Here is a 26612-nt window from a genome sequence, read left to right on the forward strand (position 1 = left end):
CCACCCTCCTCAGTAAATTCAAATCCCCATCATTGCATACAGCACTCTTGGGTACTTGTTGATCTACATTCCACCTAGTTTTCACAAACCATAATGCACACCAATATCCCTGTAAGCCTCCTTGAGATGGCCTGTTCCATCTTTTGGAATGGAGAGAAAAGACTCTTATCACAGATAAGAGGGGTAAACCTGAATATACTTCAATAGATCACCTTAAACCGGCTTAGAGGATTCCACTGTCATGCCTCTCCGTCAAGATATGACCATGAGCATGTCAATGTGTGTCTGGACGAGCCATAGGCACCTGTTATTCCTCCACCCATGGAACACAAGACCAGAGCCAGGCTCCAGACAGGCGTCAATGCCGGGTTAGTGAATTCTGTGGGGGGGGGGGGGCCTGTGTAGGGTAACGTAACTGGGAGAAATGTACATAACTCACAACCACTGACATTGAGTTGGGGCTTTGCTTTAAGTGGCTGGTCTGAAGTGATGACGCTATTACATAAAAGGCTTTCAGTGCACTTACTTTGTGTAGGTTTTGGAGTTCAATAAAATGTGTTACAGATTTCATAAAACACCTTACTTCGCTTTATTTACAGAAATCTACAGATCATCTAATCCTTGAAGTCTTCTGCCCAGGGCATTTGTCTCTCTGTTGTGACTGTGATACTCTTCTTGATCCTTGGACATTCAGTGTAATGGAGAAAATTTCCAGTCAGCCACACGATCAACAAGCATCTTCTCAGACATTGCCTTGTCCCTAAGCTTTCCAGTATTACTGAGAGAAGGTCACCATGGAGAAGATAGCTCAGATTTCTCCTTTGTACTATGGCAGGTTTATCTGGAGTGTGATGGGCTCTTTGGACCGGGTTGTGCCCAATGTCTCAATTTCAAGGTGCATCTGTCGAGAAAAGTAGAACAAGATGTAAAGCATTTAAGCTTAATCCATTTATTCCTTAAACATACACACCAGAGACTTCAGGTTTCCCAGGAGTACATATATCTTTTTACTATAGAGTATGCATTTACAGGATATGTGCTATAGCATCATGAAGCACCATAATAGGCCCTTCAGCTCACTCTTCCTTGCTGTCTGTCAAACAGCCAACCAGACTACCATGATCAAGCCCTCCTCTGGGATCAGAAATGGGGAGTTGTAGGTAGCTTTAAATTTCTTGGTATTTTCGTATCTTAGGATCTGCCCATGTAAGTGACATCAGAAAGAAGGTGTTGTGTCTTTGCAATTACAGATCACTTATTTGTGTGAGTGTGAGTGTGTGTGTGTGTGTGTGTGTGTGTGTGTGTGTGTGTGTGTGTGTGTGTGTGTGTGTGTGTGTGTGTGTGTGTGTGTGTGTGTGTGTGTGTGTAGACAACAGATCAATAATGTAGTGCTAAGGGGGGGTGAATCATTGCACTAAATTAAATAGATCTATATGTTAGATTAATGCAACATAAAACTGTATATGTACAAAACATTCAATTTCCCTTCCATAAACCCATATTCCATATAAAGATGCTTTCACGTTAACAGTCCACAACTAACTTCACCGTTCTAAAGGTTCAGTCTTTCGGGCGGCGCTCTGTTTCTTTCAGGGTAGTGACTCTGGACCTGTGGAGTGGCATCAGGTTTAGTAGGTGTCTTGTATGAGACAATGTTCTTGGTTTCCCATGTCACGTTGCTATTAATGACATGTTCATCACTGGCAGGTAAGTCCGGTGGCTGTAATGCATCCATCTTGTAGGATGCAATCGGCTCAGGTGTGTTCTTCAGTTGAGCATCCGGTATCTGGTCCACGTGGTAGCACGCCGAGGTTTAAAAGGAGGAGAAAAACTTTCAATGGTCTTTTCAATCGAAGCAAGAGGCTGAGAGTGGAAGATTGAAGCATCGCGGAGGGAAGCTCATTTTTCTGGTCTTTAACTGATAGGGGAAGAGGCTAGACTGCGCAGGCGCGTGATGTAGCCAAGGTTTAAAAGAAAGACTGCTATATACAGCAGCTATCATTGGAGTGGACTGAGTCGGAGTAGGACGGCTTTGGCTCAATCAGGCTTCGGCAAGAAACAGGCAGAGGCAAGGGTAGGTTCCGGTAAGTTTATGTTTGTCTTCTTTTTTCTTTTGTTCAGACTAGAGAATATGCCAGGCAGGATGATGGAATGCTCCTCTTGCAGGATGTGGGAAGTCAGGGAGACCTCTGGTGACCCCGACAACAATACCTGCAGGAAGTGCATCTAGCTGCAGCTCCTAACAGACCGCGTTAGGGAACTGGAGCTGGAGCTGTATGACCATCCAGATCATTTGGGAGACTGAGCAGTTTATAGATAGTAGCTTCCGGGAGGTGGTTACACCTAAGGAACAGGGCACAGGTAATTGGGTTACCATCAGGCGAGGGAAGAGGAAACGGCAGGTAGTGCAGGGTTCCCCTGTGGCCATTCCCCTCCAAAACAAGTATACCGATTTGGATACTGTTGGAGGGGATGGCTTACCTGGGACAAGCTGCGGCAGCCGGATCTCTGGCACTGAGTCTGGTTCTGCAGTGCAGGAGGGAGGGAGGAAGAAGAGGAGAGTGGTAGTGATAGAGAACTCCATAGTCAGGGGTACAGACAGGAGATTCTGCAGTCATGACAGAGACTCCCGGATGGTTTGTTGCCTCCTGGGTGCCAGGGTCAGGGATGTCTCTGATCGCCTGCACAGCATTCTGAGGTGGGAAGGTGATCAGCCAGATGTCATGGTACACATCGGTGCCAATGACATAGGTAGAAAGAGTCAGGAGGTCCTGAAGAGTGAGTACAGAGAGCTTGGTAGGAAGTTGAAAAACAGGACCTCGAGGGTAGTAATCTCCGGATTGCTGCCTGTGCCACGTGCCAGTGAGGGTAAGAGTAGGATGCTCTGGCAGATGAACAGGTGGCTGAGGAACTGGTGTAGGGGGCAGGGTTTCAGATTTCTAGATCATTGGGACCTCTTCTGGGGCAGGTGGGACCTATACAAGAGAGATGGGTTACACCTGAACTACAAGGGGACCAATATACTTGCTGGGAGGTTTGCTAGTGTTATTGAGGAGGGTTTAAACTAGATTTGCAGGGGGATGGGAACCAGAGTGCCAGAGTAGATAGTGGAACGGGGGTAAAAATAAATGATGTTAGTAGTTCATGCAAAGTCACAAATAGTAAGGTTGTGTGTGGTGGTAATAATCTTCTGAGGTGTGTATATTTCAATGCGAGGAGTATTGTGGGAAAGGCAGAAGAGCTGAGGGCCTGGATTGACACGTGGAATTATGACATCATAGCCATTACTGAAACTTGGCTACAGGAGGGGCAGGACTGGCAGCTCAATGTTCCAGGGTTCCGATGTTTCAGACGTGATAGAGGAAGAGGGATAAAGGTGTGGCTTTGCTAGTCAGGGAAAATATTAGAGAAGTGCTTCGGCAGAACAGATTAGAGGGCGTGTCTAATCTTAGAGAGGTAGTAACTTGGATTAGACATTGGCTCAATGGAAGAAGCCAGAGAGTGGTAGTGGAGGATTGCTTCTCTGAGTGGAGGCCTGTGACTAATGGTGTGCCACAGCGATCAGTGCTGGATCCATTGTTATTTGTCATCTATATCAATGATCTGGATGATAATGTGGCAAATTGGATCAGCAAATTTGCTGATGATACAAAGATTGGAGGTGTAGTGGACAGTGAGGAAGATTTTCAAAGCTTGCAGAGGGATTTGGACCAGTTGGAGGAATGGGCAGAAAAATGGCAGATGGAGTTTAATGTGGACAAGTGTGAGGTATTGCACTTTGGAAGGTCAAACCAAGGTAGAACATACAAGGTAAATGGTAGGACACTGAAGAGTGCAGTAGAACAGAGGGATCTGGGAATACAGGTACATAATTCCCTAAAAGCGGCTTCACAAGTAGATAGGGTTGTATAGAAAGCTTTTGGTACATTGGCCTTTGGTACATTGAGTATAAGAGTTGGAATGTAATGGTGAGATTGTATAAGACATTGGTGAGACTGAATTTGGAGGATCGTGTGCAGTTTTGGTCACCAAATTACAGGAAGGATATTAATAAGGTTGAAAGAATGCAGAGAAGGTTTACAAGGATGTTGCCGGGACTTGAGAAACTGAGTTACAGAGAAAGGTTGAATAGGTTAGGACTTTATTCCCTGGAGCATAGGAGAATGAGGGGTGATTTGATAGAGGTGTATAAAATTATGATGGGTATAGATAGAGTGAATGCAAGCAGGCTTTTTCCACTGAGAGCAGGGGACAAAAAAAAGGTCATGGGTTAAGGGTGAAGGGGGAAAAGTTTAAAGGGAACATGGGGGGGGGGCTTCTTCACACTGAGAGTGGTGGGAGTGTGGAATGAGCTGCCAGATGAAGTGGTGAATGCGGGCTCACTTTTGACATTTAAGAAAAACTTGGACAGGTACATGGATGAGAGGGGTTTGGAGGGATATGGCCCAGGTGCAGGTCAGTGGGACTAGGCAGAAAAATGGTTTGGCACAGCCAAGAAGGTCCAAAAGGCCTGTTTCTGTGCTGCAATGTTAGAACATGGTGGTTCTATGGTTCTATGAGATCTCCGTGTCTGATCGCCAACATCCACTGTGTACATCAGTGTTCCAATTCTTATAGCTATCTTACCAGGGGTCCTCTCGTTTCCTCAGTAATCATGCACTAGGATTTCTTGTCCAACCTTGAAGCTCCTTGCTACTTCACTTGGCAACTGGTTGAATTGTTTATTCTGCACTTTCCTCCATAGATCTGGTTTCAGGAGGTCTGTGTGAGATCTCAGGTTCCTGTTCATGAACAGCATTGCATGTGTTTGATTTGTCATTGCATGAACAGAGTTATGATACACAAAAAGGAAGTTGTCCACCTTGTGCTGTAGAGAAATGTCCTCCTTGCCCATCACTTTAATGGACTTCTTGAAGGTTTGGACAACTAACCCATTCATTGGTGGGTGGTGAGGAACTGACTTGAAATGTCTGATGCCATTTTTCTTCATGAACAGTCAGAATTCTTCTGACATGTATTGTGGTCCGTTGTAACTCATAATTTGTTGGGGTAAGCCGTTTCTGGTGAAGATAGTCCTCAGAACAGAGGCAGTCTTTGCTGAGGTGGTTGACTTCATTGGTATAACCTCCGGCCACTTCGAATGAGCATCCACAGTCATCAGAAACATGGACTTATGGATGGCCCAGCAAAGTCAATATGTACTCTTTGCCATGGTGAAGACGGGTGTAAAGGTGCTTGTGAGGGTGCATTTTGAACTTTTTGACATCCTGAACAGCTTTTGGCCAAGTTTTCAATCTGTTCATCTATCTCTGGCTACCACATATAGTTCCAGGAGAGACTCTTCATCTTGACTGTACCCAGGTGTCCTTCATGCCGATTTTCTAACATTTTGGTGCACAGCTTAGAGGGAACCACAACACAAGATCCACATATCAGCACTCTTTGACATACCAACAGTTGGTCTGATCTCACTGAGAACTCTGGAAACAAATTTACCATGAGCTGGCCATCATTTCATAGACTTTTGACAATGTCGGCTCACTCCTTGTTTCCCTTTGGAATTTGTTACTGGCAACTGGTCCGTCAATGCAATATGAAACACTTCTGTTGGGTCGCAGTATGAAGACTCTCCTTCTTCAGCTGCCAACAGTGGAAGACGTGACAAGCCATCAGCATTGCTGTGTTGTTTGATATCCTTGAACTCTATGTCTTAGTAGTGGGCTCCTAGGAATAGTGCCCAATGTTGTAACTGGATAGCAGTCATCACTGGAATTCCCTTCCTGGGATTGAAAATGGACACAAGGGGCTGGTGATCTGTCACTAGTGTAATCTTTTGTCCGTACAGGTAGTGGTGGAAGCTCTTTATTCCCCATACTAGACTAAGATTGATCTGCATCCGTCAGTGATCTTGAAAAAAAGCAATCAGGCGTTCAGATCCATCTTTCATAATGTGTGACAAAACGGCACCATTGCCTTAAGGGGATGCATCGCATACCAGTCTGATGGACAGTTATGGGTCACAATGGGTGAGCAGTTCATCAGATGTTATTAGTCTCTGTTTACTAGAATGTTTTTTCACATCTTTTGACAATTCCCACTTTGCTCCTGTCTGCAGTGGTGCATTGAATGGGCACAGTACTGTAGCAATATTTGGGAGTAGTTTATAAGGCCCAAATATGACCTGAGTTGTGACGCATTTTCCAGTCTGGGTGCTTGTAGCACTGCTTCAATCTTCTCTTGTGACTTATGTAAGCCATGCTTGTCAATGTCATGTCCACAATATGAGATTTTGTTCTTGAAAAATTCACATTTCTCTCTCTTTGCAGACCATACTCACTCAGCCTGGTACTCACTTTCCCTAGGTTCTGGAAGTGTTCTTCATCATTTTTACCATTCACTATGATGTCATCAAGGTAACATTGTGTTCCTGGGATAACTTGAAGCACTTGGTCCATTGCTCTTTGCCAAATTGCTGGAGCTGATGTGACACCAAAAATGAGACAATTATACTGGAACAGTCCCTTGTGAGTGTTAATTATGAGGAACTTTCTGCTTAACTCCTCAATCTCCACTTGCAGATAGGCTTGTGACAAATCGATCTTTGAAAACTTGCCCCGCCTGCAAAAGATGCAATAATCTTTTCTGTTGTGGCTCAAAGGGGCGGGTGGCCTTGATAAGTTGCGCCTTTTCAGGACAGTAAAAGTGCAGTTTGCACTCAGCGCAGACTTGACAGTCCCTGGTCATCGTCCTGATTTCCTCAAGGGAGTAAGGCAGGTTCTGGGCTTTCACGAAATGGTAAAGTCGGGTGACCCCCGGGTGGCAAAGATCTACATGGAGGGCGTATAGCCGGTCAAGATGCGCGCTGGCACAAGCTCCCTGTGATAGGGCATCAGGGGGCTCATTCAGCCTTCCAGGCCGGTACAGGATGTCATAGTTGTCGGTGGAGAGTTCTATTCTCCACCTCAAAATTTTATCGTTTTTGATTTTGCCCCGCTGTTGGTTGCTGAACATGAATGCAACTGAGCGCTGGTCGGTCAGCAAGGTGAACCTTTTGCCGGCGAGATAGTGCCTCCAGTGCCTAATAGCTTCCACTATGGCCTGGGCTTCTTTCTCCACCGCGGAGTGCCGAATTTCAGGGCCTTGAAGGGTACAAGAGAAGAATGCTACCGGCCTTCCTGCCTGATTGAGGGTAGCAGCCAGCGCGAAGTCGGAGGCGTCACTCTCTACTTGGAAGGGAATGGTCTTCTCCACCGCATGCATCGTTGCTTTGGCAATGTCCCCTTTAATGCGGCTGAAGGCCGTGTGGGCCTCGGCTGAGAGGGGAAATGCGGTGGACTTGACCAGGGGGCGGGCCTTGTCTGCGTAATGAGGGACCCATTGGACGTAATAGGAAAAGAAGCCCAGGCACAATCTGAGGGCTCTGAGGGTGGTGGGAAGAGGGAGTTCCAACAGCATACGGTCGGGGTCAGGACCAATGACCCCGTTCTCCACGACATACCCAAGGATAGCAAGTCGGGTGGTTCTGAACACACACTTGTCCCTGTTATAGGTGAGGTTAAGAGCTTTGGCCGCTTGGAAAAATCGTTGGAGGTTGGTGTCATGATCCTGCTAGTCGTGACCGCAGATGGTGATGTTATCCAGATATGGGAACGTGGCCTTCAGTTGGCACTGGTCCACCATCTGGTCCATTTCCCTCTGGAAGACAGAGAAACCATTCGTGACACCGAAGGGGACACGCAGGAAGTGATAGAGCCTGTCGCCCGCCTCGAAGGTGGTGTAGGGGCGGTCCTCTGGGCGGATGGGGAGCTGATGGTAAGCAGATTTCAGTTCTATGGTCAAGTACACCTTGTACTGAGCTATCTGATTAACCATATCTGCGATGCGGGGTAGGGGGTAAGCATCAAGCTGCGTGAACCTATTCATGGTCTGGCTATAGTCCACGACCATCCTATTTTTCTGCCCGGTCCGAACAACGACCACCTGGGCCCTCCAAGGACTTGTGCTTGGCTCAATGATCCCCTCCCTGAGCAGCCGCTGCACCTCCGACTTAATGAAGGCCCTGTCCCCCACGCTGTACCTCCTGCTTTTAGTTGCCACGGGTTTACAGTCGGGGGTCAGGTTGGTGAACAGCGGTGGGGGAGGGATCTTGAGGGTGGAGAGGCTGCAAGTGGTGTCAGTAGCGCGGCCGTTGGCATGGTGTTGGGTGGGATGTGCGGGTCGGTGTGTGTGTGTGGTCAGTAGTGGGGTATGTGACGAAGTCCCACAGAACTGAGGATTCCTGACAGTGATTGGTGAGAGGGGCCTGTCATACTCCATTGTCACACTTTTCAGGTGGCTCTGGAAGTCGAGCCCCAATAGCACAGGGGCACACAGTTGAGGCATGACCAGTAACGCAAAGTTCCAATATTCTGTGCCCTGCACCACCAATGTCGCTACACAACCCCCCCCCCCCCCCCCGGATGTCTGTGAAATGCGACCCAGAAGCCATGGTGACCCTCTGGCTTACCGGCCGTGTCACAACTCCAGAGCGTTGCACCGTGTCTGGGTTAATAAAACTCTCAGTGCTGCCCGTGTCAAACAGGCAGCTAGTCCTGTGCCCCTCCACCAGGATGTCCATCATTGACCTTGCGAGCTGGTGTGGAGCACTTTGGTCGAGGGTCACGGAGGCCAGAGTTGCATCGCTGTCATGGTGCCCGGTAAGCACCCGTGGGTCGGAGGCGAGGTGAGGTGGCGTCGACAAAGATGGCCGGCACCATGCCTCGCACGAGATGAGCAGGCAAGATGGCGGCAACCAAGATGGCGACCCCCATGCCTTGCGTGCAGCGCTGCTCAACCCCGCTCGTGGTTTGGACTCACAGGCCTTGGCGAAGTGGCCCTTCTTTCCGCAGCTGGAGCAGGTAGCTTCTCGGGCCGGGCAGCATTTCCGGGATGCTTTTCAAGTCCGCAGAAGTAACACTGCGCAGACTTGCGACTGGCAGCAGCCGAGGTCGATTTGCCGGCGGGTTGCGGGGTCTGCAGCGTCCACGGGGCCGGCAGGGAGATTGCGCGCCTGGACAGCGTCAGCGTTGTGCAGAGCAGCCTCCAGTGTGTCGGCCAGCTCGATTGCCGACTGTAAGGTAAGATCGGCGTGTTCCAGCAGCCGCTGGCGCACGTACACTGACCTGATCCCTGTAACAAAGTCGTCTCTTACTAGCAGCTCCGCATGCTGTTCCACCATCAGTCCCCTGCAGTCGCAGGCCCACATGAGTGTCTGTAAGGCCCGGACAAACTCAGCGCTCGACTCTCCGACCCACTGCCACCGTGTCGCTAAGCGATGTCTTGCGTAGACGGTGTTCACCGGCCGCAGGTACTGTCTTTTGCGGGCATCCAGTGCCCCTTGGTAGGTCGGCAGGTACCTGATCAGGGAGTAGACCCGCGGACTGACCCTGGAGAGGAGAATTTTGTGCATCGAGGCAGGCTCGGTCACACGAATCTCCTCCAGGTAGGATTGGAAGCATGCAAGCCAGAGTTCAAAAGCGATGCCGGCTTCCGGAGATTGTGGGTCAATATCCAATCTGTCAGGTCGTAAAATGGTCTCCATGTTTTAAAATTGCTGCTAATAAAATTGATGCACCATCAATAACTCTCAGAGACGGGAAGCGAACAATAGGCTTTTATTAGAAGCAAAACGGAGCACAGCATCTCGGAGACTGAGGGGGGAGCAGTGCCTCCAATCGCCTTTATACAGGAGTCTGTGGGAGGAGCCACAGAAGCAGTCAGCAGAGGGTCGTGTCCAAACAGGTATACACAGTTTACCACAAAACTGGAAGGTCTTAAGGTAGATAAGATAGATAAATACTTCATTGATCCGAAAGGAAATTACAGTGTCACAGTAGAATTACAAGTGCACAGATTTACAAATACTAGAAGAAAAGTAAGAAAGAAAATAAGTTACCTTAAAAATAAAATGTACAAGGTTTACAAGTCAAAGATTACAAGATTTACAATATTTCCAAGTTCACACTGATAGTTGGCAGTGCAACAATTACTCTAATATTATACAGTAATGGGTGCACATTCACACCATCCAGGTAAGAAGCATTGTGCAGCATGTTGCGATAGCAGGGTGCAGTAAAGTTATCGGGACCAGATGGACTACAGCCCAAAGGTTCTGAAAGAGGTAGCTGAAGAGATTGGGGAGGCATTGGAAATGATCCTTAAAGAATCAATAGATTCTGGCATTCTTCTAGAGGACTGGAAATTTTCAAATGTCACTCCACACTTCAAAAAAGGAGAGAGGCAGAAGAAAGGAAATTATAGGCTAGTTAGCCTGACCTTAGTGGTTGGGAGGATGTTGGATTTGATTGTTAACAGACAGACAGACAGACATACTTTATTGATTCCGAGGGAAATTGGGTTTCATTACAGCTGCACCAACGAAGAATAGTGAAGAAATATAGCAATATAAAACCATAAATAATTAAATAATAATGTTAATCATGCCAAGTGGAAATAAGTCCAGGACCAGTCTATTGGCTCAGGGTGTCTGACACTCTGAGGGAGGAGTTGTAAAGTTTGATGGCCACAGGCAGGAATGACTTCCTATGACGCTCAGTGTTACATCTCAGTGGAATGAGTCTCTGGCTGAATGTACTCCTGTGCCTAACCAGTACATTATGGAGTGGATGGGAGTCATTGTCCAAGATGGCATGCAACTTGGACAGCATCCTCTTTTCAGACACCACCATCAGAGAGTCCAGTTCCACCCCCACAACATCACTGGCCCTACGAATGAGTTTGTTGATTCTGTTGGTGTCTGCTACCCTCAGCTGCTGCCCCAGCACACAACAGCAAACATGTTGTGTTAAGGATGTGGTTTCAGGGTACTTAGAGACACATGATAAAACAGGCCAAAGTTAGCATGGTTACCTCAAGGAGAAATCTTCCCTGACACATCTGTTAAAATTTTTTGAGGAAATAACAAGCAGGATTGACAAAGGAGAAACTGTATGCTTGGATTTTCAGAAGACATTTGACAAGGTGTTGCATTTGAGACTGCTTGACAAGATAAGTGCCCATGGTGTTACAGTAAAAATACTAGCAAAGATAGAACACTGGCTGATTGGCAGGAGGCAAAGAGTAGGAATAAAGTAAGCCTTTTTTGATTGGCTGCTGGTGAAAATTGGTGTTAGGCAGGGGTCAATGTTGGGACCACTTCTTTTTACATTGTATGTCAATGACTGGATGAGAGAATCAGTGACTTTGTGGCGAAGTTTGCAAACAGTACAAACATAGGTGCAGATAGTGTAGAAGGAACAGAGAAGTTGCAGAAGGATTTTGACAGTTTACGAGAATGGGCAAAGAAGTGGCAGAAGTGCTGGGAAGTGAATGGTCATGCAATTTGGTAGAAAGAATAAAAGCATAGTCTATTTTCTACACAAGGACAAAATTCAAAAATTTGATTTACAAGGGGACTTGGGAGTTCTCATGCAGGATTCCCCAAAGGTTAATTTGCAGGTTGAGTCGGTGGTGAGAAAGGCAAATGCAATGTTAGCATTCATTTCGAGAAAACTAGAAATATAAAGGCAAGGATGTAATGCTGAAGCTTTATAAAGCACTGGTGAGGACTCATTTAGAGTATGCTGGGCTGTTTTGGGCCTCTTATCTAAGAAAGCATGTACTGACATTTGAGAGGGTTCAGAGGAAGTTCACGAGAATGACTCCAGGAATAAAATGGTTACCAGGAGTAATTGATGGCTCTGGGCTGTGTACGCACTGGAAATTAGAAGAATGAGGGAGGAATCTCATTGAAACCTATTGAATGTTCAAAGGCATAGATAGAGAGGATGTTTCCTACTGTGGGAAAGTCTAGGGCAGAGGGCACAGCTTCAGAATAGAAGGATATCGATTTAAAACGAAGATGAGGTAGAATTTCCTTCAGCAGAGGATGATGAACTTGTGGAATTCATTGCAAAGGGTGGCTGTGGAGGCCACATTATTAGGTGTATTTAAGGCAGAAGTTGATAGATTCTTGATTAGTCAGGATGTGAAAGGTTATGGGCAAAGGAAGGAGAATGGGGTGGAAAGGGAAATAGATCTGCAATGATGAAATGGCAATGCAGACTAGAGACCAACGACAGAGGTAGGAAAAGGAAGGTGGTCCTAAAAACAGACTAAGGGAGTTGAGAAGCGGGACCTCAAAGGTAATCATCTTTGGATTACTGCCTATGCCAGGCAACAGTGAGTATGGGAATAGAGTGAGGTGGAGGATAAATGCGTGCCTGAGAGATTGGAGCAGGGGGCAGAGATTCAGATTTCTGGATCATTGGGACCTCTTTTGGGGCAGGTGTGACCTGTACAAAAGGAACTTGAATCTGAGGGGGCCCAATATTCTGGCTGGGAGGTTTGCTAAGGCTATTGGGGAGAGTTTAAACTAGAATTGCAAGGGGTAGGAACCAAACTGAAGAGACAGAAGAAGGAGCAGTTGGCTCACAAATAGAGAAAACTTGGAGAGGGAGGATAGGCAGGTGATAGAGAAGGGATACGCTCAGACCAATGGTTTAAGATGTGTCTATTTTAATGCAAGAAGCATCATAGAAACATAGAAAACCTACAGCACAATACAGGCCCTTCGGCCCACAAAGTTGTGCTGAACATGTCCTTACCTTAGAAATTACTAGGCTTACATATAGCCCTCTATTTTACTACTCTCTGAGTAAAAAACTTACCCCTGACATCTCCTCTGTACCTACTCCCCAGCACTTTAAGTGTCCTCTTGTTGCAACCATTTCAGCCCTGGGGAAAAGCTTCTGACTATCCACACGATCCACATGCCTCTCATCATCTTGTACACCTCTATCAGGTCACCTCTCATTCTCCTTCGCTCCAAGGAGAAAAGGCTGAGTTAACTGAACCTATTCTCATAAGGCATGCTCCCCAATCTAGGCAACATCTTTGTAAATCTCCTCTGCACCCGTTCTATGGCTTCCACATCCTTCCTGTAGTGAGGCAACCAGAACTGAGCACAGTACACCAAGTGTGGTCTGACTAAGGTCCTATATAGCTGCAATATTACCTCTCGGCTCCTAAATTCAATTCCATGATTGATGAAGGCCAATACACCATACACCTTCTTAACCACAGAGTCAATCTGCGCAGCTGCTTTGAGCATCCTATGGACTTGGACCCCAAGATCCCCCTGATCCTCCAAACTGCCAAGAGTCTTACTTTAATACTATATTCTGACATCACATTTGACCTCTGACAGCCCTCCACACTATCCACAACACCTCCAACCTTTCTGTCATCAGCAAACTCACTAACCCATCCCTCCACTTCCTCATCCAGGCCATTTATAAAAATCACAAATGGTAAGGGTCCCAGAACAGATCCCTGAGGCACACCACTGGTGACCGACCTCCATGCAGATTATGACCTGTCTACAACCACTCTTTGCCTTCTGTGGGCAAGCCAGTTCTGGATCCACAAAGCAATGTCCCCTTGGATCCCATGCCTCTTTATTTTCTCAGTAAGCCTTGCATGGAGTACCTTATCAAATGCCTTGCTGAAATCCATATACACTACATCTACTGCTCTTCCTTCATCAATGTGTTTAGTCACATCCTCAAAAAATTCAATCAGGCTCGTAAGGCACAATCTGCCCTTTACAAAGCCATGCTGACTATTCCTAATCATGTTATGCCTCTCCAAATGTTCATAAATCCTGCCTCTCAGGATCTCCTCCATCAACTTACCAACCACTGAGTTAAGACACACTGGTCTATAATTTCCTAGGCTATCTCTACTCCCTTTTCTAAATAAGGGAACAACATCTGCAACCCTCCAATCCTCCAGAACCTCTCCCGTCCCCATTTATGATGCAAAGATCAAAGTGGATGAGCTTAGAGCCTGGATCAGTACTTGGAGCTATGATGTTGCGGCCATTACAGAGACTCGGATGACTCAGGGGCAGGATTAGTTACTTAGAGTGCTAGGCTACAGATGTTTCAGAAAGATCAGGGAGGGAGGCAAAAGAGGTGGGGCATGGCACTCATGAACAGAGATAGTGTCACGGCTGCAGAAAAGGAGGAAGTCATGGAGGGATTGTCTACGGAGCCTCTGTGGGTGGAAGTTAGAAAAAGGAAGGGGTTAGATCATGCAATAGAAACTGGGACATCAAGGAGCAGATAGGGAGACAGATTCTGGAAAGGTGTAATAATAACACGGTTGTCGTGGTGGGAGATTTTAATTTCCCAAATATTGATTGGTATCTTCCTAGAGCAAGGGGTTTAGATGGGATGGAGTTTGTTAGGTGTGTTCAGGAAGGTTTCCTGACATAATATGTAGATAAGCCTACAAGAGGAGAGGCTGTACTTGATCTGGTATTGGGAAATGAACCTGTTCAGGTGTCAGGTCTCTCAACTATGTGGCAGCTTCCAGAATTCAGCTTAATTTTGAGTATTCCATGGTTCTGAATGGCATTCATGCAGTTTCTATACAGTTACACCTGAAACTGAATAGTTATGCTCTCAGCAGGAGAGCATTTTGGAGATAGTCTATAATTCTACGTCCTTTACCATAGCATTGGAGAGGGATATGAACAGACAAGTTAGGACAAGTAAGGGGAAATGTGAGATAATCAGGCAGTAACTTGGAAGCATACACTAGGAACAGATATTCTCAGGGAAACGTATGGAAGAAATAGGGCAAATATTCAGGGGATATTTGTGTGGTGTTCTGCAATAGGTACATTCCAAAGAGACAAGGAAAGGATGCTGGGCTACAGGAGCCGGGGTGTACAAAGGCTGCTGAAAATCTAGTCAAGAAGAAAAGTTCAAAAAACTAGGTAATGATAGAGATCTAGAAGATAATAAAGCGAGCAGAAAGGAGCTTTAAAATGAAATTAGGAGAGCCAGAAGGGGCCATGAGGAGGCCTTGGCGAGCAGGATTAAAGAAACCCCCAAGGAAATTTACAAGTATTTGAAGAGCAGGAGGATAAGATGTGAGAGAATGGGACCAATCAAGTGTGACAGTGGAAAAGTGTGTATGAAACCGGAGGAGATAGTGGAGGTACTTAATGAATACTTTGCTTCAGTATTCACTATGGAAAAGGATCTTGGCAATTACAGCAAATTGAAAAGCTTGAGCATACAGATGTTAAGAAAGAGGATGTATTGGACCTTTTGGAAAGCATCAAGTTGGATAAGTCTTCAGGACCAGACAAGATATACCCCAGGCTACTGTGGGAGGTGAGGGAAGAGATTGCTGACCACTCCTCTTTGTGAAGTTTATAAATGACCTGGATGAGGAAGTGGAGAGATGGGCTAGTAAATTTGCTGATGACACAAATGTTAGGAGTGTTGTGGATTGTGTGAAGGGCTATCAGAGGTTACAGCAGAACATTGATAGGATGCAAAACTGGGCTGAGAAGTGGCAGATGGAGTTCAACCCAGATAAGTGTGAGGTGGTTCATTTTGGTAGGTCAAATACAATGGCAGTACATAGCATTAATGGTAAGATTCTTTGCAGTGTGGAGGATCAGTGGGATCTTGGGGTCCGAGTCAATACGACATTCAAAGCTGCTGCGCAGGTTGACCCTGTGGTTAAGAAGGCATACAGTGCATTGGCTTTCATCAAACATGGGAATGAGTTTAAGAGCCAAGAGGTAATGTTACAACTATATAGGACCCTGGTCAGACCCTAATTGGAGTTCTGCTCTGGTCACCTCACCAGATGGAGGAGTTGTGGATGGAGCTATAGGTGGTCGAAGGTTACAAGAGGATGTAGACAGGCTGCAGATTTCAGCAGAAAAATGGCAGATGGAGTTCAATCCAGACAAGTGTGAGGTGATGCATTTTGGAAGGACAAACCAGAAGACTGAGTACAGGATTAATGGCCAGTTACTTAAGAGTGTGGATGAACAGAGGGACCTTGGGGTTCAAATCCATACATCTCTCAAGGTCACTGCGCAGGTTGATAGGGTAGTTATGAAGGCCTATGGGATGCTAGGCTTCATTAACAGGGGGATTGAGTTCAAGAGTAGAGAGGTCATGTTGCAACTCTACAAATCTCTGGTGAGATAGCACTTAGAGTATTGTGTTCAATTCTGGTCACCTCATTATAGGAAGGATGTGGAAGCTATGGAGAGGGCGCAGAGGAGATTTGCCAAGACGTTGCCTAGATTGGAGAACAAGTCATACGAAGCAAGGTTAGCAGAGCTGGGACTTTTCTCTTTGGAGCGAAGAAGAGGGGACTTGATAGAGGTCTACAAGAATATTAAAGGCATAGATAGGGTGGATAGTCAGTACCTGTTTCCCAGGGCACCAATAGCAAACACCAGAGGGCATATGTACAAAATTAAGGGAGGGAAGTTTAGGGGAGACATCAGGGGTAAGTTTTTTACACAGAGGGTTGTGAGTGCCTAGAATGACTTGCCAGGGATGGTGGTGGAGGCTAAAACATTAGGGGTATTTAAGAGCCTCTTGGACAGGCACATGGATGAAAGAAAAATGGAGGGTTATGGGGTAGTGTGGGTTTAGTACCTTTTTTAAGGATTATATGGGTCAGCACAACATGGAGGGCTGAAGGGCCTGTACTGTGCTGTAGTGTTCTATGGTTCTCACTACAGAAAACTATAGAAACTACAGATGTAGAAACTATAGAAAGGGTGCAGAGGAGATTTACAAGGATGTTGCCTGGATTGGGAGGCATGCCTTATGAGAATAGGTTGAGTGAATTCAGCTTTTTCTCCTTGGAGGGGCAGAGAATGAGAGGTGACCTGATAGAGGTGTATAAGATGATGAGAGGCATTGATCATGTGGATAGAGGCTTTTTCTCAGGGCTGAAATGGCTAATATGAGAGGGCAGTTTTAAGGTGCTTAAACGTAGGTACAGAGGAGATGTCAGGGGTAAGTTTTTTATGCAGAGAGTGGTAAGTGCATGGAATGGGCTGATCCGATAGGGTCTTTTAAGAGACTCCTGGATAGGTACTTGGAGCTTAGAAAAATAGAGGGCTATAGGTAACCCTCAGTAATTTCTAAAGTAAGTACATGTTCGGCCCAGCATTGTGGGCTGAATGGTCTGTATTGTGCTGTAGGCTTTCTATGTGTCTTCTATGCTTCTATGATTCCAGAGGTGAGGGGATTAGACTATGACAAGGGATTGTACTCGCTGGAATTCAGAAGACAGAAAGGAGATCTTATAGAAACATATAAAATTATGAAAGGGATAGATAAGATAGCGCAGGAAAGTTGCTTCTACTTATAGGTGAGACTAGAACTAAGGAACATAGCCTCAAGATTTGGGGGAGTAAGGTTAGGACAGAGATGAGGAGTAACTCCTTTTTCCAGAGGGTGGCGAATCTGTGGAATTCTCTACCCAATGCAGTGGGGGTTACATCAGTAAATATATTTAAGACAAAGTTGGATAGATTTTTGCAGTGTAGGGGAATTAAGGGTGATGGGAAAAGAATATCCTACCGTGTTGCCTCACTGCCTGGTATGGCAACACCAATGCCTAGGAAAGGAAAAGTCTACAGAAAGTGGAGGATACAGCCCAATTCATCACAGTAAACTGCATGCCCCCACCCCACCACTGAGCACAATTGCAAGAAGTGCTGCCACAAGACAACAGCATCCCTCGTCAAGGACCCCCACCATCCCAGCCATGCTATCAATTTGCAAATACCATTGGGACGGACTACAGAAGACTTAGGTTCCATGTCACCATGCTCAGAACAGTTATTACCTCACTATCATCAGGCTTTTCAGCCAGAGTGGACAACTTTATTCAAGTCGACTCTGAGCTGATTCTACAAACTGCAGACTCATGTTCCCAGGATTTTTTTATTATTATTTGCATAATTTGTCTTCTTTTGTGCATTAATTACTTGTCACTTGTGTATGAATAATTTTTGTAAATTCTATTGTATATCTTTATTTTCCTGTAAATACCAGCAAGGAATTTAATCTTGGGGTAGTATACAGTAACATATATGTGCTTTGATAATAAATTTTACTTTTTGATTTTGATACTAATCCAATTTATCAGCACTTCATCTGTCACTTTCTACACCCCAGTGATTCAAGTGCTTCTAAGTATGTCTTAGATATGTTGAGGGTCTCTCCCTCATCGGATCACAAGGTCCAAAACCAACCTTCAACTCCTCTGTAGGGTGTTGCTGGGAAGGGATGCACTTATCCCCTCTCACCAGAAGCAAATATGCCACTGTTCCTTCACTGAGAGGGAATCAAGTAGAGGAGATATGGAAACATTGCCTCTCATACCACTCCCTCTAAATTGCTGCCTCAGAAATATAACACCGTTCCTTTATCCTCGTTGGGTCTAAATACTCAATCACCCTGCCTAAACATCCTCTAGTGAGAAGAGTGAGGGATGGAGGGTCAGAGCAATGGGGAAGCACAGATCTGTGGCTACATTTTATTTTATTTCTGCTTGGAGATCCAGAATGATAACAGGGCCTTGAGACCAGATTAAGAGTCTCGAGCTAAAACACAACTCTATTCCTCTCTATAAATATTGCCTGACCCACAGGGTTCCTCCAGTACTTTGTGCATGTTACTCTGGACCTCCAGCATCTGCAGTGTCTCTTAATTTATGATTTGGCAGTCCAACAAGCCAGCACTGCCCAATTGCACCCATGTGACCAATTAAATTACCAACCCATACGTCTTTGGAATGTGGGAGGAAACTGGAGCATATGGAGAAAACCCATGCAATCTCAGAGAGAACATACAAACTCCTTACAGGCAGCAGCAGGAATTGAACTCACTATGTCATAGCATTATGCCAACCACTTTGTGACAACTGCTTTGAGGGTGATGAATGTCAAACATGAATCCTTCGGCATGGAAAGCCTCACACTTGTGTATCTAATCAATGATAACCGCAAGATTTTCTAGTTGGGTAATTTCTCTCCCCTGCCCTTCTTTCATTTTCCATTCCTAATTCTGGTTCCCTTCTTACTCCTCCTCTTCTACCCATCAACTCCCTCTGGCTCCCCTCCTCCTTCCCTTTCCCCCATGGTCCACTCTCCTCTCCTTTCAGATTCCTTATTTTTCAGTCCTTTTCTACCTCTTCCACCTATCACCTCCCAGCTTCTCACTTCATACCCCCTACCCCACCAACCTATTTTCCCCCTCACTTGATCCCACCTATCACCTGCCAGCTTGTACTACTTCCCCTCTCCCCATCTTCTTATCCTGGCAGCATCCCCCTTCCCCTTCCATTCCTGATGAAGGGTCATGGTTTGAAACATCAAATGTTTATTCTTCTCTGTAGATGCTGCCTGACCTGTTGAGTTCCTCCAGTATTTTGGATGCTGCTCTGGAGAAATGAGGAGTCCACCCCCCACCCCCCCCCACAACAGATATGAAGGGTTGGATTGACATGAAGTATTCTGGGACTCAAGATCTCAACTTGAGGCAAATGGCCACTTGGCTTGACCTGTCTATCGAGATAAAGATCAATACTTTCTCACTTCTTTTCTGTCTCTTCCCTAACTGGATTTTACCATTCAGTGACTTCAAAAGAACAAGAAGCCAACATCTCCATGCCGGACTGATGGAACCTTGCTTACGGATGTAAACTTCATTTATAAGGAGCCCTGCCACAAGAGAGCAGGATCCCCACAATCCAGGCCATGCTCTCTTCTCACAACTACTGTCAGGCAAGAGGACCAGGAGACTTAGGCTCCACATCACCAGGTACAGGACAGTTATCACCTTACAACCATCAGGCTCCTCAACCAGCATGGATAATTTCACTTAACTCAAAGCTGACCTGACCTCGCAACCTGTAGACCACTTCCAAGGACTCTTCAACTCATGTTCTCAGTGTTCCTTACTTACATTTTTTATTTTTTTCTTCAGCTTGTCTTCTTTTGCACATTCACTGTTAGTCAGTCTTTGTTATGTATAAACTTGATAAACTTGGGAACTTGGCTCCCCTTGTAAAATCAGAATTAGCCTGAGTGTTCAGAATTGAATTACAAATCCCACACCAAGAAAGTGACCAGAGTAGCATTTGAACACTTAATAAATATTCCAAAGGTGTGTTTGTTTCTGTCACATAACAATGCTGAAAAACTAATTCTCACCTTAAAATCGAATAGACTAGAAATGCAATTTTTACTGGCTTTCCAAAGCAGTCCATTGACAAACTTTCACTAATTCAGAACGCTGCTGCTAGACTTTTAACCACAACCAGGGTCACTCCTGCCTACTTACTCTGCATTGGCTTCCTGTATCTTTTAGAATTGATTTAAATGTTTTCCTACTTATTTTTGAAGATCTATATGGTCTGGGACCAGGATATATCACAGAATCATTTTAGTTTTAGAATCTTGATTGAGCTCTCAGTTCTTCTTCTGCCAGTATCTTAAGTTTACACAATCTCCTTCAAAGGATAATTGGCAGGTACGCTCCTAAACTTGCAATTCAATACATAAAACTATAAGGGATGCAGATTCAACTGATACTTTTAAACACAAGGTCAAAACCTAGTTATTTAACTTTGCTTGTAACTAACATCTTTTCATCTTTTATTTGCATGATTATTTTTATTTTTGATCATCTTTTTGTTTGTACTTTTATCCCATTATAAAGCACTTTGAACTACATCTCTATCAAGATGCTCTTTAAATTTTTCGTATAGTTTTTCATAAGTTCTATTATATTTCTTTATTTTCCTGTAAAAGCCCACAAGAAAATGGATCTCAAGGTGGTACAGTATATGGTGACATATACATACTTTGATAATAAATCTACATCGAACTTGTCTCATCAGTAACATTGATGGATGCTATCCGATATTCTGCTTCACTCTGAGATGTGGATACTCACAGGGGTCTCAGAGCAACAGGAAAACCTATAGGAGCCGAGGACTGTCACCATGGCAACCTTCATCATCATAATGCAGAATTCACTCCCAACAAAGCCCAGGTGTCCAAGACCAAATGGCAGGTAGCAATGAGGATTGCGAGTGTCCTCCTCTTCTCTGGTGAACCTATACACATTTAAAAAATGGTAAATCAATGGTCTGGTGGTATAGGACCCAACAAGAAGAAATTCCTCTCCTCAGGATATTTGGAATTACTACAGCAATTAAACCTAGTCCACCACACCACAGCCAAGAAAGCACACCAGCCCCTCTACTTCCTCAGAAAGCTAATGAAATTCACCATGTCCCCATTGATAAAGGTAATAGGGAGAAACCTGGGAACTATAGACCGGTGAGTCCTACGTTGGTGTTCTGCAAACTACTGAAAAGGATTCTTAAGGATAGGATCTACAAGCATTCGGAGAAGTACAGTTCTCTCATGGATAGTCAACATGGCTTTATGAAGGGAAGATCGTTCCTCATGAGCCTGATTGAGTTTTTTGAAGAGGTAACAAAAGAAATTGATGAGGGTAGGGCAGTGGATGTGGATAACATGGACTTTAGCAAGAAACATTTAGCAAGGTCCCTCATGAGAGACTCATCCAGAAAGTCATGAGGCATGGGTTCAGTGGAACTTTGGCTGTTTGGATAAAAAATTGGCTTAAAGGAAGAAAGCAGAGGGTAGTTGTGGAAGGAAAGTATACTGCCTGGAGGTCGGTGACTAGTGGAGTGCCGCAGGGATCTGTCCTGGGACCCCTGCTATTTGTGATTTTTATAAATGATCTGGATGTAGAGGCAGAAGGATGGGTGAGAAAGTTTGTGGATGACACGAAGATTGGAGGAGTTGTAGATGGAGCTGCAGGTTGTCAAAGGTTACAAGAGGATGTAGACAGGCTGCAGAGTTGGGCAGAAAAATGGAGATGGAGTTCAATCCAGACAAGTGTGAGGTGATGCAGTTTGGAAGGCCAAACCAGAAGACTGAGTACAGGATTAATGGTCAGTTACTTAAGAGTGTGGATGAACAAAGGGACCTTGGGTTCAAATCCATACATCCCTCAAGGTCGCTGCGCAGGTTGATAGGGTAGTTAAGAAGGCCTATGGGATGCTAGGCTTCATTAACAAGGGGATTGAGTTCAAGAGTAGAGAGGTCATGTTGCAACTCTGCAAATCTCTGGTGAGACCGTACTTAGAGTATTGTGTTCAATTCTGGTCACCTCATTATAGGAAGGATGTGGAAGCTATGGAGAGGGTGCAGAGGAGATCTACCAGGATGTTGCCTAGTTTGGAGAACAAGTCATATGAAGCAAGGTTAGCAGAGCTGGGACTTTTCTCTTTTGGAGCATAGAAGAATGAGAGGGGACTTGATAGAGGTCTACGAGATTATGAGAGGCATAGATGGGGTGGATAGTCAGTACCTGTTTCCAAGAGCTCCAATAGCAAACACCAGAGGGCATATGTACAAAATTAAGGGAGGGAAATTTAGGGGAGACATCAGGGGTAAGTTTTTTTACACAGAGGGTTGTGAGTGCTTGGAATGACTTGCCAGGGATGGTGGTGGAGGCTAAAACATTAGGGGTATTTAAGAGCCTCCTGGACAGGCACATGGATGAAAGAAAAATGGAGGGTTTTGGGGTAGTGTGGGTTTAGTATTTTTTTAAGGATTATATGGGTCAGCACAACATGGAGGGCTGAAGGGCCTGTACTGTGCTGAAATGTTCTATGGTTCTATGGTTTTATGATCTTCACCAATCTTTAGAGAGATAAATAATACATCATAATGATGTGCATAAAAATAATTCTGCAATTGAAAAGCTTACCATATAACCATATAACAATTACAGCACAGAAACAGGCCATCTCGGACCTTCTAGTCCATGCCAAATGCTTACTCTCACCTAATCCCACAGACCAGCACTCAGCCCATAACCCTCCATTCATTTCCTGTCCATATACCTATCCAATTTTATTAAATGCAATATCAAACCTGCCTCTATCACTTCTACTGGAAGCTCATTTTACACAGCTACCACTCTCTGAGTAGATAGATAGATAGATAGATACTTTATTCATCCCCATGGGGAAATTCAACATTTTTTCCAATGTCCCATACACTTGTTGTAGCAAAAACTCATTACATACAATACTTAACTCAGTAATAATATGATATGCATCTAAATCACTAATTCAAAAAGCATTAATAATAGCTTTAAAAAAAAAAAGTTCTTAAGTCCTGGCAGTTGAATTGTAAAGCCTAATGGCATTGGGGAGTATTGACCTCTTCATCCTGTCTGAGTTTCCCCTCGTTTTACACCTAAACTTTTGCCCCTTAACTCTCAACTCATGTCCTCTTGTTTGAATCTCCCCTACTCTCAATGGAAAAAGCTTATCCACGTCAACTCTATCTATCACCCTCTTAATTTTAAATACCTCTATCAAGTCCCCCCTCAACCTTCTATGCTCCAAAGAATGAAGACCTAACTTGTTCAACCTTTCTCTGTAACTGAGGTGCTGAAACCCAGATAACAATCTAGTAAATCTCCTCTGTACTCTCTATTTTGTTGACTTCTTTCCTACAATTCGGTGACCAGAACTGTACACAATACTCCGAATTTGGCCTCACCAATGCCTTGTACAATTTTAACATTACATCCCAACTCCTATACTCAATGCTCTGATTTATAAAGGCCAGCATACCAAAAGCTTTCTTCACCACTCTATCCACATGAGATTCCACCTTCAGGGAACTATGCACCATTATTCCTAGATCACTCTGTTCTACTGCATTCCTCAATGCCATACCATTTACCATGTATGTTTGTATGTCCTATTTTGATTATTCCTACCAAAATGTAGCACCACACACTTATCAGCATTAAAATCCATCTGCCATCTTTCAGCCCACTCTTCTAACTGGCCTAAATCTCTCTGCAAGCTTTGAAAACCTACTTCATTATCCACAACACCACCTATCTTAGTATCATCTGCATACTTACTAATCCAATTTAAAATCCCATCATCCAGATCATTAATGTATATGACAAACAACATTGGACCGAATACAGATCCCTGAGGCACACCACTAGTTACCGGCCTCCAACCTGACAAACAGTTATCCACCACTACTCTCTGGCATCTCCCATCCAGCCACTGTTGAATCTATTTTACTACTTCAATATTAATACCTAACGATTGAACTTTCCTAACTAACCTTCTGTGCGGAACCTTGTCAATAGTCTTACTGAAGACCATATAGACAACATCCACTGCTTTACCCTCGCCAACTTCCCTCGTAACCTCTTCAAGAAATTCAATAAGTTTTGTCAAACATGACCTTCCACACACAAATCCATGTTGACTGTTCCTAATCAGACCCTATCTATCCAGATAATTATATATACTATCTCTAAGAATACTTTCCATTAATTTACCCACCACTGACATCAAACTGACAGGTCTATAATTGCTCGGTTTACTCAGAACCCTTTTTAAACAATGGAACCACATGAGCAATACACCAATCCTCCGGCACAATCCCCGTTTCTAATGACATTTGAAATATTTCTGTCAGAGCCCTTGCTATTTTTACACTAACTTGCGGAGTGCGGGAAATGGAGGAGATGTGGGTGAGGGCATCATTGATGACAGCAGAAGGGAAACCACGATTCGTAAAGAAAGAGGACATTTGGGATGTTTCACCCAGCCCTCAAATTCACTTGGTCCATCTCGGACACTTCTCTCCCCTTTCTTGTACTCTCAGTCTCCATCTCTGGAGATAGACTGTCCACTGACATCTTAAATAAACCCACTGACTCCCATAACTACCTTGATTATACCTCTTCCCACCCTGCCAAATGTAAAATTGCTATTCCCTATTCCCAGTTCCTCCGTCTTCGTCACATCTGCTCCAAGGATGAGGCTTTCCATTCCAGGACATCCCAAATGTCCTCTTTCTTTAAGAATCGTGGTTTCCCTTCTGCCATCATCAATGATGCCCTCACCCGCATCTCCTCCATTTCCTGCACTTTGGCCCTCACCCGATCCTCCCATCACCACAACAGGGACCATGTTCCCCTTGTCCTCACCTACCACCCCACCAGCCTCCAGATCCAGCATATTATCCTCCACAACTTCCGCCACCTTCAACAGGACACCACCACTAAGGACATCTTTCCCTCTCTACCCTTCTCTGCTTTTCACAGGGATCGTTCCCTCTGTGACTGCCTGGTCCACGCGTCCCTCCCCACAGATCTCCCACCTAGTACTTATCCCCACAAGCATTAAGTGCTACACCTGTCCCTACACCTCCTCTCTTACCACCATTCAGGGCCCCAAACAGTCCTTCCGGGTGAGGCAACACTTCACTTGTGAGTCTGTTGGGGTAATCTATTGCATCCGGTGCTCTCGGTGCAGCCTCCTCTACTTCGGCGAGACCTGACGCAGATTGGGGGACCACCATCGAGCACCACAACAGACAGGATCTCCTGGTTGCCACTCACTTCAACTCTGCTTCACATTCCCTTTCAGATATGTCCATACATGGCCTCCTCTACTGCCATGATGAGGCCAAACTTCGGTTGGAGGAGCAACACCTCATATACCGTCTGGGTAGTCTCCAGCCCCTTGGCATTAACATTGAATTCTCCAACTTCCCGTAATTCCCTCCCTCTCCCTTCCCCCATCCCACTTTCACTCTGCCTCCTCTTCTAGTTGCCTATCACCTCTCTCATGATTCTGCCTTCTTCTACTCCGCATAGTGTTTTCCCCTTATATTCCTTCTTCACCTCTCCTGCCTATCTCCTCCCTGCTTCCCCTCCCCCACCCCTTGATCATTCCTCTGATTGGTTTTTCACCTGGGACATTCCACCCTTTGCCTGAAACGTTGACTGCTCCTTTCAACGGATGCTGCCCGACCTGCCGAGTTCATCCAGCTTGTTTGTATGTGTTTATTTGACCACAGCATCTGCAGTGTACTTTATGTTCCCCTTTAAATGACCTCCATTTCTCTATTACATCCTTCCCATAAAACAAATTGTCCCAATTCACTCCTTCTAAATCCTTTCGCATCTCCTCAATGTTAGCCTTTCTCCAATCAAAAATCTCAACCCTGGGTCCAGACCTATCCTTCTCCATAATTATATTGAAACTAATGGCATTGTGATCACTGGACCCGAAGTGCTCCCCAATACATACCTCCGTCACCTGACCTATCTCATTCCCTAACAGGAGATCCAACACTGCCCCTTCTCTAGTTGGTACCTCTATGTATTACTGCAAAAAAACTATCCTGCACACATTTTACAAACTGCAAACCATCCAGCCCTTTTATAGAATGGGCTTCTCAGTCTATATGTGGAAAATTAAAATCTCCCACAATCACAACCTTGTGCTTACTACAAATATCTACTATTTCCTTACAAATTTGCTCCTACAATTCTCGCTCCCCATTAGAGAACAGAATTAGAGAGTACAGAATTTTTATGTTCCTGTTAGGTTGAAAGGAAAGGTTAAAAGTTTGAGAGCACCATGGTTTTCAAGGGATATTGGAAACTTGGTTCGGAAGAAGAGGGAAATCTACAATAAATATAGGCAGCATGGAGTAAATGAGGTGCTCGAGGAATATAAAGAATGTAAAAAGAATCTTAAGAAATTAGAAAAGCTAAAAGAAGATACGAGGTTGCTTTGGCAAGTAAGGTGAAAATAAATCCGAAGGGTTTCTACAGTTATATTAATAGCAA

At 44.9% G+C, this 26612-nt stretch overlaps 1 protein-coding gene across 1 annotated transcript in view; it reads right to left on the reverse strand.

Annotated features, from left to right (window-relative positions):
• Positions 1 to 584: 584 nt before the first annotated feature.
• The window catches only part of LOC140719266 (cytochrome P450 3A29-like), a 131471-nt gene continuing 105443 nt past the window's right edge, over positions 585 to 26612 (reverse strand). The window contains exons 13-14 of the mRNA XM_073033771.1: positions 20841 to 21003; positions 585 to 901 (exon numbers count right to left, since the gene is read on the reverse strand). Coding sequence (XP_072889872.1) covers positions 827 to 901; positions 20841 to 21003 — 238 coding nt within the window. The 3' untranslated portion in view covers positions 585 to 826. The remainder of the gene's footprint in view (positions 902 to 20840; positions 21004 to 26612) is intronic.

The sequence above is a fragment of the Hemitrygon akajei genome, chromosome 31 (genome assembly GCF_048418815.1).
Source record: "Hemitrygon akajei chromosome 31, sHemAka1.3, whole genome shotgun sequence".
Lineage (NCBI taxonomy): Eukaryota > Metazoa > Chordata > Chondrichthyes > Myliobatiformes > Dasyatidae > Hemitrygon > Hemitrygon akajei.